At 29.7% G+C, this 13,894-nt stretch overlaps 1 protein-coding gene across 3 annotated transcripts in view; it reads left to right on the top strand.

Annotated features, from left to right (window-relative positions):
• Positions 1–13,894, top strand: part of LOC100259768 (choline/ethanolaminephosphotransferase 1) — a 104,344-nt gene that overhangs the window by 81,481 nt on the left and 8,969 nt on the right. Inside the window, exons 1-8 of one of the 3 annotated variants that reach the window (XM_002269228.5) lie at positions 8,161–8,526; positions 8,730–8,892; positions 11,106–11,115; positions 11,223–11,273; positions 12,089–12,166; positions 12,923–12,998; positions 13,088–13,110; positions 13,190–13,290. In XM_002269228.5, the coding sequence (XP_002269264.1) occupies positions 8,756–8,892; positions 11,106–11,115; positions 11,223–11,273; positions 12,089–12,166; positions 12,923–12,998; positions 13,088–13,110; positions 13,190–13,290 (476 nt within the window). In that variant the 5' untranslated portion in view covers positions 8,161–8,526; positions 8,730–8,755. Of the gene's footprint in view, positions 1–8,160; positions 8,527–8,672; positions 11,116–11,221; positions 11,274–12,088; positions 12,167–12,922; positions 12,999–13,087; positions 13,111–13,189; positions 13,291–13,894 lie in introns of those variants that run through there. The other 2 variants (XM_059737697.1, XM_059737720.1) reach the window with 2 other exon arrangements.

The raw sequence follows: 13,894 nt of genomic DNA, 5'->3' as shown, positions 1-13,894 counted from the left end.
AGCTAAGTTAAATTTTTAAATCTAAATGTAATTCTATGACAAATTTACTAAATATTGAAATTAATCATAATTGAATATGAAAATAAATCGCAATAATATAAAAAATTGAACATATTTGATATTCCATATATAGTAGTTCATGTTAATTAAACTAATTAAATAATTTAGCTAAGTTAAATTTTTAAATCTAAATGTAATTCTATGACAAATTTACTAAATATTGAAATTAATCATAATTGAATATGAAAACAAATCGCGATAATATAAAAAAATTGAACATATTTGATATTCCATATATAGTAGTTCATGTTAATTAAACTAATTAAATAATTTAACTAAGTTAATTTTTTGAATCTAAATGTAATTCAATGATAAATTTACTAAATATAAAAATTAATCATAATTGAATATGAAAATAAATCCCAATAATCATAAAAATGAACATATTTCATATTCAAAATATACTACTTCATGTTAATTAAATTAATTACATAATTTACCATGTTAATTAAATTAATTAAATAATTTAGCTAAGTTAACTAGTTTAATGTAATTCTAAATGTGAATCTAAATCACAAATAATCATCTAAAATAAATATATCAATTTATAATTAAATAATCAAATTAACCTAAATTAATTCAATAAAAATATACAAATTAATTACAATTGAATGTAAAAATAACATTAAATCATCCTTGCAAACATACTAATTAATTAAAAATACATGAATTAATTACCACTACAAACAAAATTAATTACAATTTCAAACAAACATACCTTAAAATGATTGAATAATTGAGCAACCTTAGAAAAAATTAGAGTAATAAGAGAGCAAATGAAGAATCAAAGCAAAAATGGATGAAATTGATGCAAAATGGGTTATTTATAGACGAAATTTGGGTCAAAATAGCCGTTGGAACCTTAAGTTATCGTTGAAATTTAATTTTGGTCGTTGGATCACAATTTGGAAGCAATCTGGCCGTTGGATCTCTTTATTAACGTTGGGATTCAAATTTGGCTGTCGGATCAACACGGGCGTGATCTGAGCTGTCAGATCACGCTGGAGAGAGAGGGGCGATTTTTTGCCATAAATCGGCGATAAAATGGCTTCCTAAGTGATTTTTGGAATAAATCGGCGATTTATCGCCAATCGCCGATATATCATCGATTTTTTGGCGATTTTTGGCGAAAAATCGCCCCTCCGACATATCTCCTCGAAAAATCGTTTCGCTCGCCTTCGATACGCGATATTTCGCGACATTTTCTTCCTTGATCCCAACACAAATAATTAGTTAACAAGAATCAAAATAAAGGATAACAGTGAAATAATTAACATAACTTATAATTATGAAAAAATGCAAATAATTTTTTTTTCATTCAAGTAACTCTTGCTATGAATATCTTGGTGGACATCCAAACATCCATACAAACATCCTAGAATGTCTCATGGGAAGTTCAAGCATCCCTCCCAATGTTCAAATGTTGGACTTTCTATTTTCGTGATTTTGAATTGTATTTGTTTCTAAAATTTGTTTTTGGTAACTTTGTTAAAATAGAACTATCCATAAATATATTCTGAGTTTTTCAACTATAATATGAGTTATTTATAAATAAAAAAACGTGACGCATAATAGATTAGATATCCTTAGAGCTCTAATAACTCAATCTCTCAATTTTTCAAAACCACTCTTGAAAAAAACATGTTGGCAACCTAAGGTTGAAAATTCAATTCAGTTAGGCCTCAACACGGGTTTGAAGTATTCTATTAAGGAGTACATAAGAGTGTTGCATTAAGAATATGAAAAAAGAGTGTAGATGCTAACAAGTATAAGATCTTGAGGAATAGGTGCATCTAAATTAGGTGAAATCATGCAAACGAATTATTTGCGGTCAATTGACTATCCAAGGTTATTTACACTTGGGGGTTTCTTTCACACTATCTTGTGTCATTATATGATTAAGTATTCTTGTGGATAGGATTAATCAAATCCTAACGAAAAAACAATCAAAAGTCCAATAGGGAACACCTAGAGAAGTGAATGAGTGATTTGAAAATTTAAATAAATATTTTTATATTATACCCAATTTTTGTTACCCTAAGAAATTTCAAGAAAGTCTTGAATATCCAAAAGGTAAACCCCAAGTCTTTTTCTTATAAAAAAAAAATGATATTTTTATGTTTAATTGATACCCTAAATTAGTTAGAGATAAAGTAATATGAATATTAATATCCTAAAGATATCCTAAGAAGTTAGGGAAAACAATAATTGGTTATAAGTATAACTACCATAACTCTTAAGATAACCAACCCAACAACCTCAATAACAAACTAATCAATCAATCAAAAGGTTATCAATATCATCAAACAAAATATAAGTAGGAAGATAAAGATATGCAATGAAACATAAGATTTTTACGTGGAAAACCTTCATACTAACTATGGAGATAAAAAATCACGAGGTCTAAGATTGCTAATTTAAATCCACTATTCGAAATAAGTTACATAGATTTACTTAACCGTTTTACCTTAAAGACTTACTCTCCAGTACCTACAACTTGATTAACATTGGTGATGCATCAACCTCCTGTTACTTCCTAATAGATCCTTTAGCCACTCTGAAAAGACGAAGGTCTTCAACCTAATGATCAAATATCAAATCTTTGAATGAGAGATTAAGAAAAGTTGTGGCATGTTAGGCTTTTTCTCTAGGATTGTTAAAACAATCCTTTCAATGAAACCTTCTCAACTAAAGTAAGATCTATAACCCTCAAGGGGTTATAATGAGGTATTTATAAGTGAGTACCATAAAGAGTTTCAATATCTTAAGTTTCCAAAATAAAGTTTGAGTCAAAATTCATCCAAAATCCATTTTTAATCTCTACAAGATTGTCATGACCACTTAAGCAAGACTTACACCGCTTGAGCAAGCTAATTGCTTGAGTGAGATTAACCGCTTGAGCAACCCTTGCTTCTTTTAAAAAATTATTTTAAAACATTTTAAGTCTAAAAATGATATCGAACCTTTTTATACCTCAAATGAGCATGATATGCCACAAGCCAAACCTTTTTAGTTACCTATAACTTCTCGGTTAAATGAATATTAACCTTTAATCTTCAATGGAGAATAAGTCACTATCTAAAAAGACTTCTATGATCAAACATTAAAAGAAACAAAATTGTCAACTTATAAACAAGGCTAACACTAACCATCTCTCGTAGTCAAGTCAATGGAGTTGATTTTCTTGAATAAACTTCCTAAACCTTTTTTTGCTCATTAAAAGGGTCTTTGGGATTAATGACATTTCTGTTCTAGATCTAGTCTTTTATTTACTAACAATTATTGTTTGCCTTGAAACCTTTACTAGAATAATGGGTAGCAGAGGAAATGTGGGCTTGTGTTGGAAGCTAGGGCTTTTATGTTGGAAGCAAGCAAGTGGGTGGCCCACTAAACCCTTGTATAAGCTACTAAGCACCTACTCACCCTATCACCAAAAGTAAGGTGATGAAAGAAAGTCATCAAGCTAGGTTCCACACCGTTGGTTGCTACTATTCATTTCATACTCAATGAGACTATCCTATTACTAAAAGATTCCTTCAAATAGCTCATCATGAAAAGTAGTCCTTTGTTTTTAGATTAGATGGTCTTCCTTACCTAGTTACCTGTTCCATCCATAGTTCTTGCTTTACTCATGGGATAGGAATGAATGAGGCAAATGATGATTAACATATCTATTAAATAATTAAAAAAATCTTGATATAGACTATAACTTTAGGGTTTTCTCACTTGGGCTATCTATTCATCCTCCCTCATCTTTAAGTAGTTCCATATATTAATACAAGTACTTTTAAAAGCAATTTCATGTTAAATAAAAATTATTGTACTTAAAAAAATTTACATAATTAAATTAGAAAATCAAATTCAAAATCTTTTTCAATATAGGATTTCTCTCTTGAATGAATTTTGAGATATTTTTGTGAATGCAAAATAATTTTTTTACTCACAAATTTCCTTTGCAAATATTTTTTCAAAAGCTTATTTGATGTGAACTCTTCCTAATCATGTTACATAAAAATAAATAAACAAATAAAACCGTTACTCCCTCCAACAAGTAGAAGTCAAAGTAGGGAATTGTAGTGAAGACACTTATAAATTGCCAACATTTTGGTAAATACAAATCATATCAAGAGACATTCTTTGGATACCTATGCATAACAAGCCCATTTATCAAATTTAAAATGTCTTTTTTATTGCATCAACTTATTGCCTTTTAACTCTTTTAAGACAATTAACAAAAATTTTCCTTTATGAGAGCACATATTCAATTATGGACCAACTTCTCTTCCCTAACTTAAGGAGATGACTTTCCTATTACAATCATTCTTTATATTGGATCAATGTGAAGGTGTAAGATTGAGTTGTTTTGCATGTAGTTAAGAATGAAGTGTCTCATTTTCTTTATTAAGTTTTTTCATTTTTTCAAAAATTAGCCACAGGGGCAATTCCCCTTATTCATGTTTAGGGTAAGATCCAATCCTTTCTTGAGAAGGACATGCAAGACCATTCGATAGCACACCCTTTCTCCTTCAATTGTTAGTGCTCAAATGTCAGTCTTAATACCAAAAACACCTCAAAACATTTCTTTCCCACAAACAGTTGTAAATCACTGTTAAGAAAAATTATTTTTCTTAGTTTAGATGACAAGAAAAATAAAAAGGAAAATGCTAAAGAAAATATTAAAACATTTTCCTTAGGTTTTTCTCTAAAAAATAATGAAGAAAAAAAGAGCAAAAAAGTAAGAGAAAATGTGAGGGAAATTTTCATGGTCTCACACCTCACACCTCTTCTTCACCTATATAGTCCTTTACTAGAACTCCTTCCCATTCATCTATTTTTTCAACTATGGATTCCCATGGTATCCTTATAAAACCTACCCTCTTCATGTACATAAATTCCCATAGATGAAACGTTATTTTCAAATCCAATGAATGTGTTCAATTCTGTCTTTAGATAAGGCATGTGTTTGTTGTCACTACGATACATAACTCGACTCCTTCACCATTTATTTATTCTTTTGTTATTTTACCCAAATTTATTGTTATTTTGCTCTTTGAGATATTGTTTGATTTATTAATTGAAAATAATATTTAATATTTTTTATTTTCCTTTTTTCGTTTCTTCCCTCTATTTTTTTCTTTCACATCATGACCAAAGACTACCTTTAAGATCTATATCCTCCGTATCAAATCCAAAAATTGAGTCAAAATAATTTTTCGACTTAACATCTATTAACCAATGCGTTTTTTAATTATAGTGCATCAATATGTGCAAAGATAAAATTCAAATTACATGCAATGACTAAATCCAAACCTCATATTTCTTTTTTGTCTTGTAATTATATTCTAAAATTTTCAATTCTATTTAAAATATATATTAAATAAGAGTATTTTCAGAAAAGAAAAAAAAAAGACAATAATCTCGGTTGGCAAGTTGCCTAGAGAGGGATAGGAGGCTCCAATTCCAAGCCAGCTTTCCATACGACATTGGTTACCCCAATGCAGAAAAGTGAAAGCCCAATTAATAAAATAATAACCCCTATTGTTTTGTGTGCAACATCAACAGCTGTATCACTGACCATACTATTAAAAATTCACAAGTGGAATATTTGGCCACGTTCATTCCCTTCAACAAATCTCATATTATATCATATAAACACGCTCAAAGTTTATTTATGTTACCAAATAATAGATCACGAATCATACCTAATCATGAAATTTTATCTGTTCCGAATCTAAAAAGACATTCCAACTTTAAAATATGTCTATATAATTAAAATAAAGTTATATATATATAGCACAAAAAACTTTCTATTTCGAAATGGGATATCATATAATATTTATTTAATTATATATATTAAATAAATGAAATCTCTTGTGGCCTTGTTGCTATCACCTATAAGTCTATGACTTATGCTTTGGAGATGCCGCAGTTGGGACCACTCAAAAGTGTTAGGCTTTTATCGTACTCAGGTAGGTTCTTTCTTTATTCTTTTATACATAAATATTCTACAATGAATGATAATTATAGTTTAGGACCGTTTGGAATGACTTTATATATATATATATTTTGTTAAAGGCTAGAATGGAAGGTGGAGTCACTTATTAACCATAATATTGATATTATAATTTTTTTTAAAAAAATATGTTTTTATGCACTCCTATAAAAATAATTATAAAATAAGATTGCTTTAAAAATAATTTAAGTTTCATGTAGTCACTACCAATCAAAGGTAGCACTTAGGTTAATCAGATAGTATCTATATCTTTAAAATGTAGTATTGAAATGGCCAAAGATGATAACTTTGATGAATAAATAAAAAGTGCATGAAATAATAATTATTTTTAAAAAGTTATTTGAAATTGAAAAAAATATATATATTTTCACACACTCATATAAAAATAATTATAAAATAGAAATTTTTTAAAAATAATTAAAGTTTTATGTACTCATCAATCAAAAGTAGTACCCGGTAGAAAATGATAACTTTAACAAAAAATTGCATGAAATAATAATTAATTTTAGATAGTGGTTTGAAATTTGTATTTCATAAATTTGAATTCCTATTTTGTAATTTTTTTTTCATAGTATGAAAACACACTATAAAAAAAATTCCTAATTACCATATCAAATTCCTTTCAAAATTATAATCTTTTAATAAAATTAATCAAACAAATATAAAAATCTCTTGTTAAATTTAGACAACTTTTAAATTTTAGAAGTTAATTCAAACAGACCTTAATACAAAGAAAATGTTAATTATAAAACATTTAATTGAGTGACAAATTTCATAAGTATATATATTTTATTTTATTAAAAATTTAAATCATCTTAAAAAATGGGCTCCATTTATCAAACCTTGCGTCAAAATACAATTTCCCAAAACAACCACCAAACCAAATCTAACCAAACACTAAGGGTATCTTTCGTAACTATTTATGAGAATAATTCTAAAAAATAATTTTTTAGAATTATTTTATAATTTTTGTAAAATAAAAATCTGTTTGACAACTTAAAATATTTTTAACTTATTTTTAATATTTTTAAATATGTTTTAAAAATAATTTTTATATCTAGTGTTTTATTTTTAATTATTTTACATGTTTAAATAATTATTTTTTTAAATAACTAAAAGAAAATAAGTGAAAATAACAAAAAAAATAATAATAATAAAGGATGTTTTATAAAAACACTCTATTCTTAAAAATAAAAAACAAAAAAAAAATTTAATTATCAAACATTTCTACGTTTTTTATTTTGAAGAATAGAAATTGTTTTAAAAAATAATTTTCAAACTGTTAATAAATATATGCCAAACACCTACCATAAAAAATATTAATATGTGGAAAATGGGCACGAAATACGGGCTTTTTTAACTTCTACAATAACTTTAAAAAATCATTCTTAAAAAATGATTGTTGAAAAAATATTGATAAATTTATAACACTTTTTATCGCATCAAAGTTGTCTTTTGAATACATCTTCCATAATTCTAGAAAATTGGATTTATATTAAAGACACTTTCCATAATTTCATAAAATTCAATATATACTAAAGATGTATCTTCAATAGACATCTTTCATAATTTTTAAATTCATGATATACGTTTAAAAGAATTGAATTTAAACTTAATGTATCTCTTTAAAAAACACTTTTTACAATTTCAGAAAATTAGATTTATATTAAGGTGTTTCTTAAAAAGATATTTTCCACAATTCTACAAAATCCAATATATATATTAAGTGTCTCTTCAAAAGACATCTTTCACAATTTCTCAAATTTTAATTTATATTACAAGTGTCTATTGAATTTAATTTTATATTAAAGGTCTCTTCCAAAAACACTTTCTACAATTTAAAAAAAAAAATTTGGTTTTATAGAAAAGTTCAAATAAAAAATATTTTTTCTTCTACCTTTACATCCCATGTGTCCAAAAGTATCGTAGAATTGGAATTATTTTTCAGTCTATATTATTTTAAAAAATAATTTCTAAAAAATACGTAGATTTATAAAAAAATTCTGTATATTACTATATACTTTTTGCCCACTTCATGAATCATCTATATATTACTGTATTTTAAAATTATTTATATTTACGTGACACTGAAACTTCCCGGAGGAGGCAAAAGAAAAAAAATCTCAGTGGGTCAAGCCCCGGGTCAGACGGACTTCCCTGTAGCATCCGAAACGGCATCGTTTTCAAGGAACGTTTCCCAACATCGTCTTCTGTCCCATTCATTCTCTATTATTAATTTATTACACAGAATCCCCCCTTTCCATCCACGCTACGCACACTGCATCCACTTCGTCCTCTCACCTTACTGGACCCCAACAAACAGATCGCTGTGGAGGCTGCAAAGCAACTTCCTTGTTCAATATTCGCTTGGCTTGGCCTTGCCTTTTTCCCATTGCTTTATAGCCGGACACAGAAAAACTTCACCTTTGATCTAACCTGTGCAATCCAAGAAAGTAAAGTTCTTGCCTTTTCCCTTATCTTTTTTCTTTTCATTTGTTCTCTAATTCATTTTTTTTTTTTTGGTTTCATGTGTTTTCTTTTGAGATCTACTCAGTTTTTCATTGGTTTTGCGATTTTTCTTTATGGGTTTTGATTTTAGATCCATGATTCGTGGGAATGAATTGATTTTTGGTGCAAATTGGTTGAATTTGAGCAGTTTCTGTTGAGAACTGAGAGCAAAAAATGAGGTACATAGGATCCCATGGAGTAGCAGCGCTGCATAAATACAAGTACAGTGGAGTGGATCACTCGTATGTGGCAAAATATGTGTTGCAGCCCTTTTGGAGTCGCTGCGTTAATTTCTTCCCCCTTTGGATGCCGTAAGTTATTTCAACCTGTTCAGACCCATGTATTCAGTGAGTTGTAGTTTGCTGCCTATGAACCCCATTGGCTAATCATGCTTTTAAAATTTTAATCTCTAATTTTTTCAACGCTTTTGGAGGGGAATTTTTGCCATCCAACGCTTCCCTTGGAATTAGTAGCCCCACTGCCGATCAATGTTGTTCCAGTCTTTTTATCACAACATGCATTCACTAGCTTTTTTACTATTTCTATCCTGATCACTTCTGAGAGTTTCTTCATGTAGAGACTGCTAGGAAGGGTGCCAAAGTGCTTACAACATAATCTAGTTCCATTGTCTGCAGGATGGCAATACAATTTTTTTTCCCTCCCTCTGGGAAAATATTAGATGTGGTCTTGGTGTCACATGATATGACATTTCCGTTGCAAAGAACAAGACTAAATAGCAGATGATTTGTTTTATTTTTCCTTCTCTTTATGGACCCTTTGAGTAACTACACGATCTGCATGAATCAATGCTTAATGAGGAAATGGTCATAGGTATGCCTAATGAATTGATTTTAGTCATTATTATGATGATTTTGTTCTATCTGTGATGTGTATTTTATCTGTTTTTCTTTCAGGTTTCATCATTGATTTAATTTCTGAATATGTAGGTTAATGTAGTGGGTCGTTTTTTGTTTTTATTCTTCTTTTTTTGAAAAAGGAAATACACTAAAATTTTTTTAGTGTTTGGGATGTGGGAAAAATAAAAATTTCACTCTCTATTTGGGTTTGATAAGTTGGAGTTCCCTGGTTGTGAAAGGTTAAATGATGGGATGGAGCCAAAGTTGTAGGAAAACAAAAGAAAACTTGGGAATATAATAGTGGCAATAAGATTTTTGACTCTTTATTTGTTTTGTAATCTCTTATTGGCATTGGAACCGAGTAGTCTGCTCTAGAAAATGGGGAAAAACAAATGAAAATTTGGAATTGATGGTGACTATTTTGATCATGACAACTTCTCTAATTGCATATCTGGAATGGGAATGGTGATTGTGTAAGTAGGAATTATTGTTTGGTTTTCCTTTGTTCATGGGCACCAGAGGGAGGATCAACATGGTTGAAGTGCACTTAGTTTAGCTTTATAGCTTTCTCCTCCGAGCTTAAACAGATTTCTATTACTGAACAAAAGATATATGATTTTTCGCATAAGCTAACTTTGTGATTGGAATGCATCCTTACAAAAGCCTTTAATGTTTTATGAGAGTTCTGCAAGATGTAAATGAACATGCTTCCATACACATACCATCATCATGTAGTAATATTTTGTGATGGGCAAATAACATACCATAATCACATAATATGAAGTTTTGTATATGATGTAGATTCTCTCAAGGATATGATGTTGCTGTATCTTTTCCATTTATGTTAAGGCGAGTGGATAAACCAATAGCAAAAGTAATCACAACCTAGGTGAGCATGTTGAGAATTGGTCCGACCACATAGAATCTTATTGTAGGTTGTTAAAACTTTGAGCCAAATCATGGCTTTTTTCCTTGTATATCTTACTTAGCAAAGCACAAAAGATAAGTAGTCTTGTCTTTCTCAATTCAATCAATACAAATTCCTATATTTGGGTTCTAATAAAAAGAATGTACCAACACCAATGGAAGTTAAAAATCTCAACCACTGAGTTATGGTTCTGTTGGCACTGGCCTGTTAAGATTTTTTTTTTTGATAAGACTGGCCTGTTAAGATTTTTATGTGAGTGCATATTGCCATTAAGGAGATCCAGCTCCATAGCATTTATTTCTTTATCTAATTATATATCTTTTTATTATTTTTTTAAGATCTACTATTGATTAGGGTGCAAAGGAAAATTTTGGGTTATGTTATCTCGTACTTATCATTTTTATTTTATTCATCTTTTCTAAAACTTGAGCATTTGTTTTTTTTTAGATTAACAGCCTATCCTTAACTGTAACTTAGAAGCAGATATTGTTTCTATATATTTTGCCTTTGCATCTGTATCTGTCTGATCAGAAGTAATGGATGCCTTTTACTGTCTTGTATAAAAAGTGAGACTTGTAGACATGAACAGATTTTATGATCTTTAGTACTTGTTTCGGTTTGATTATTGTTTCATGCCTATTTTTCTGTTAATGAGTTTTGTCAATCTGTTGTGATAATGCTTTGCTGAAATTTACTAACTGCTCCATTTTTCTCTTTGCATTTTGGGATTCTTCTCCAGACCAAACATGGTAAGTATTTTTGGCCACTTTATCTTATCATATTGATTATTTATTTTGGATCTTGAGCCATTTTTTTTTGTCTCTTTTTGCTAATAAGGTTTGGTTTTGGCTTTCAGATAACCCTTATGGGATTCATGTTCTTAGTCACGTCTGCCCTACTTGGTTATGTAAGTGGAGGTTTCTTTCTTATCATGTTCTTCAATCTTGTCATTCTTTGTGCTTGCCTAATTGTTAAATGATATTTTTTGGGTTATAATGTAGATAAAAAATTGTTCCTGCATCTGATCTTAGTTTAGAGGATTAGCTTAAGCAGTAAGAGGTTGGGGTGGGATATTGGGCGTTCTAGGTTTGAGTCTGTAGCAAGGGGAAAAGCATAAAAATGTTACCCATCAAAAAAAAAAAAAAAAAGAAAAAGAAAAGGAGAATTGTTCTTGCACCTAACGTTCTGAAATTGTTTGTGGAAGAAGTTTTAATTAAAATCATCTTAATCAATCTTTTGTCATATCCCTTGGTTTTTTATCCTCTGTTTCTAGTACTGGAAATATTTTCTGGTATCATCATCATTCCTATTGGAAATGAATTGAGATCTGAAACTGTATCAGTGCTCTTGAATCTTGATATGCACAGCAGAAGAAGAGCTGATATACCGTTTATCCTGATGTGAAGTAAACAAAATGTTTAATTTGGTTGTAAAAGTAACTGTATACACAAAAATGTGATTAACCTAAAATCAGTAGATGGTTCATGCTACTTAACAGGATAAACAAAATTTTTCTACCATTCAACAAATGATGTCTTTTTTTTTTTCTTTTGCTTTTTTGTTTGTTTGGTGTTTGGTGGTTCTCTCTCTCTCTCTGCATGTTTGTGTGTATGCACACGCATGTGCTTAACTTATGAAATGTGAACTTATTAAGCAATGTATTTGTTTTTGATAAATTCCCAAGTCTTCCTTGAGCATTTGATAAAAAAACTTTCATTTCAGATATATTCTCCTCGTTTGGATTCAGCTCCACCAAGATGGGTGCACTTTGCTCATGGTTTACTTCTTTTCTTATACCAGGTTTGTCTAAATTTTGTCAGTTTCTACTTGTCTGTTCCATTTTCTGTTTCTATCATATTTTCATGTATTTGCTCTTTTGCATGCCTGCCAAACACACACAAAAAGGGGAAAAGAAGAAGAAAAGAAATTGTTTGTATCAGTTGGTGTGCTTGTTTTTCTGCTTTGAATAGTTTAGCTTGCCCATTATTTGTTTTGAATTAACTTAATCTCCTTGTCTTTATATTATCATGCATTGTTTTCATCTGACCTTTTCTGTTGTGGTGCTCATAAAATCTATTCCACAGTGCTGATTTTATTTGAAGTTGAGAGGATGAGCCTATAGTTTTAGAAATATTACAAGTTGGAAAACTTGAGTTGTATGTGGACTTTCTTCATGTATTTTCACATTCTAGTTGGTGTAAAGCTTGTAGATTTGAGTGCACAATTAAATTGCTTAAAATATCAGGTGCCTGAATTTACCCCCTAGAAGCAAATGTTTGTGGAATTCTTATTGCTCTAATGGCAGGGAGGATCTTATTATTTTTTTTTCTTTCTATGATGTTGTGGCTTTCTGAGGCAAACTGCCACCCATTGGACTTTTCCTTTTTAGTTCATTTTTTGACAATTAGATATGTTTTTTAGTTTTATTTTTAGGCGCTATTATGTTACAGAAATACTTTGCTATGATTGAGTAGTGTTTCATTTATTATATTTTGGCAATGCCTTTTCTATAATTTCTTTCATTCTTGGTATTTTTTTTCCCTAAAAACATGCCAGACTTTTGATGCTGTTGATGGGAAGCAAGCAAGGCGGACAAATTCCTCTAGTCCATTGGGAGAACTTTTTGACCATGGTGATTTCCCCTTGTCATATATCTTATTTTGGCATTTTGAAGTTCTGAATTTCAAAGGGAGATATATATTGACACATGATTTATTGCAGGATGTGATGCCCTTGCATGTGCGGTATGTATTTTTTTGTCTATTGTTGTTATTATGGAGTAGTGGCAACTTTATTACCTTAAAAACTTATGTTGTCTTTCAGTTTGAAACCATGGCTTTTGGGAGCACTGCTATGTGTGGAAGAACTTCTTTCTGGTTCTGGGTAATTTCAGCTGTTCCATTTTATTGTGCAACATGGGAACAGTAAGTGGTTCAAATAGTAGTAGCTCATTACTTTATATATTATTTATAGCACAGTTTTGTACACTTGGAATACAACATTATTAGCCATTTTGATTTTTTTTTAAGTTTCTTATTTTGGCCCAAGAAATTGTTGTTTGATAACCTTCTTCTCTAAAGGTATTCAGATGAAGATGAAGCTTAAACTTAGAATATTTGCGATATTTTTAAATATCATATAGCTACTGCATAGTGGATGTTATTGGTGTTTTAAAAGGCTATTGAGGCTTTCGTCTTGAGGCTCACCTCAAGCAAGGCTCTGGGAATTAGCCTCAATTAGGGTAATTGAGGCTTAAGCCTCAGCCTGTCAAGGCTTGCAACTTTGAGGCTATAACCTCAAGGCGATTGAGGCCTGAGCCTCATATATCCAAAAGGTGAAGCCTTTGTGGGCTTTTGGTATATATTTTATAAGAAACTTAATCCTTAATATTTAATGTGAGTTTTGATGGGTTATTTTATTATCTATGCTTTTGTTTACTTTTGATATCCTGATTTGATTAAATCTTTTACAAAAAAAAGGATTTAGTTGACTTCCAATTAGCCTTTTAAATGGAAGGGAAAAGAGAGA

This window comes from Vitis vinifera, chromosome 1, assembly GCF_030704535.1.
Source record: "Vitis vinifera cultivar Pinot Noir 40024 chromosome 1, ASM3070453v1".
Taxonomy (NCBI): Eukaryota; Viridiplantae; Streptophyta; class Magnoliopsida; order Vitales; family Vitaceae; genus Vitis; species Vitis vinifera.
Note: the sequence above shows the minus strand (reverse complement) of the source record. Positions and strands in the feature narration are given on the sequence as shown.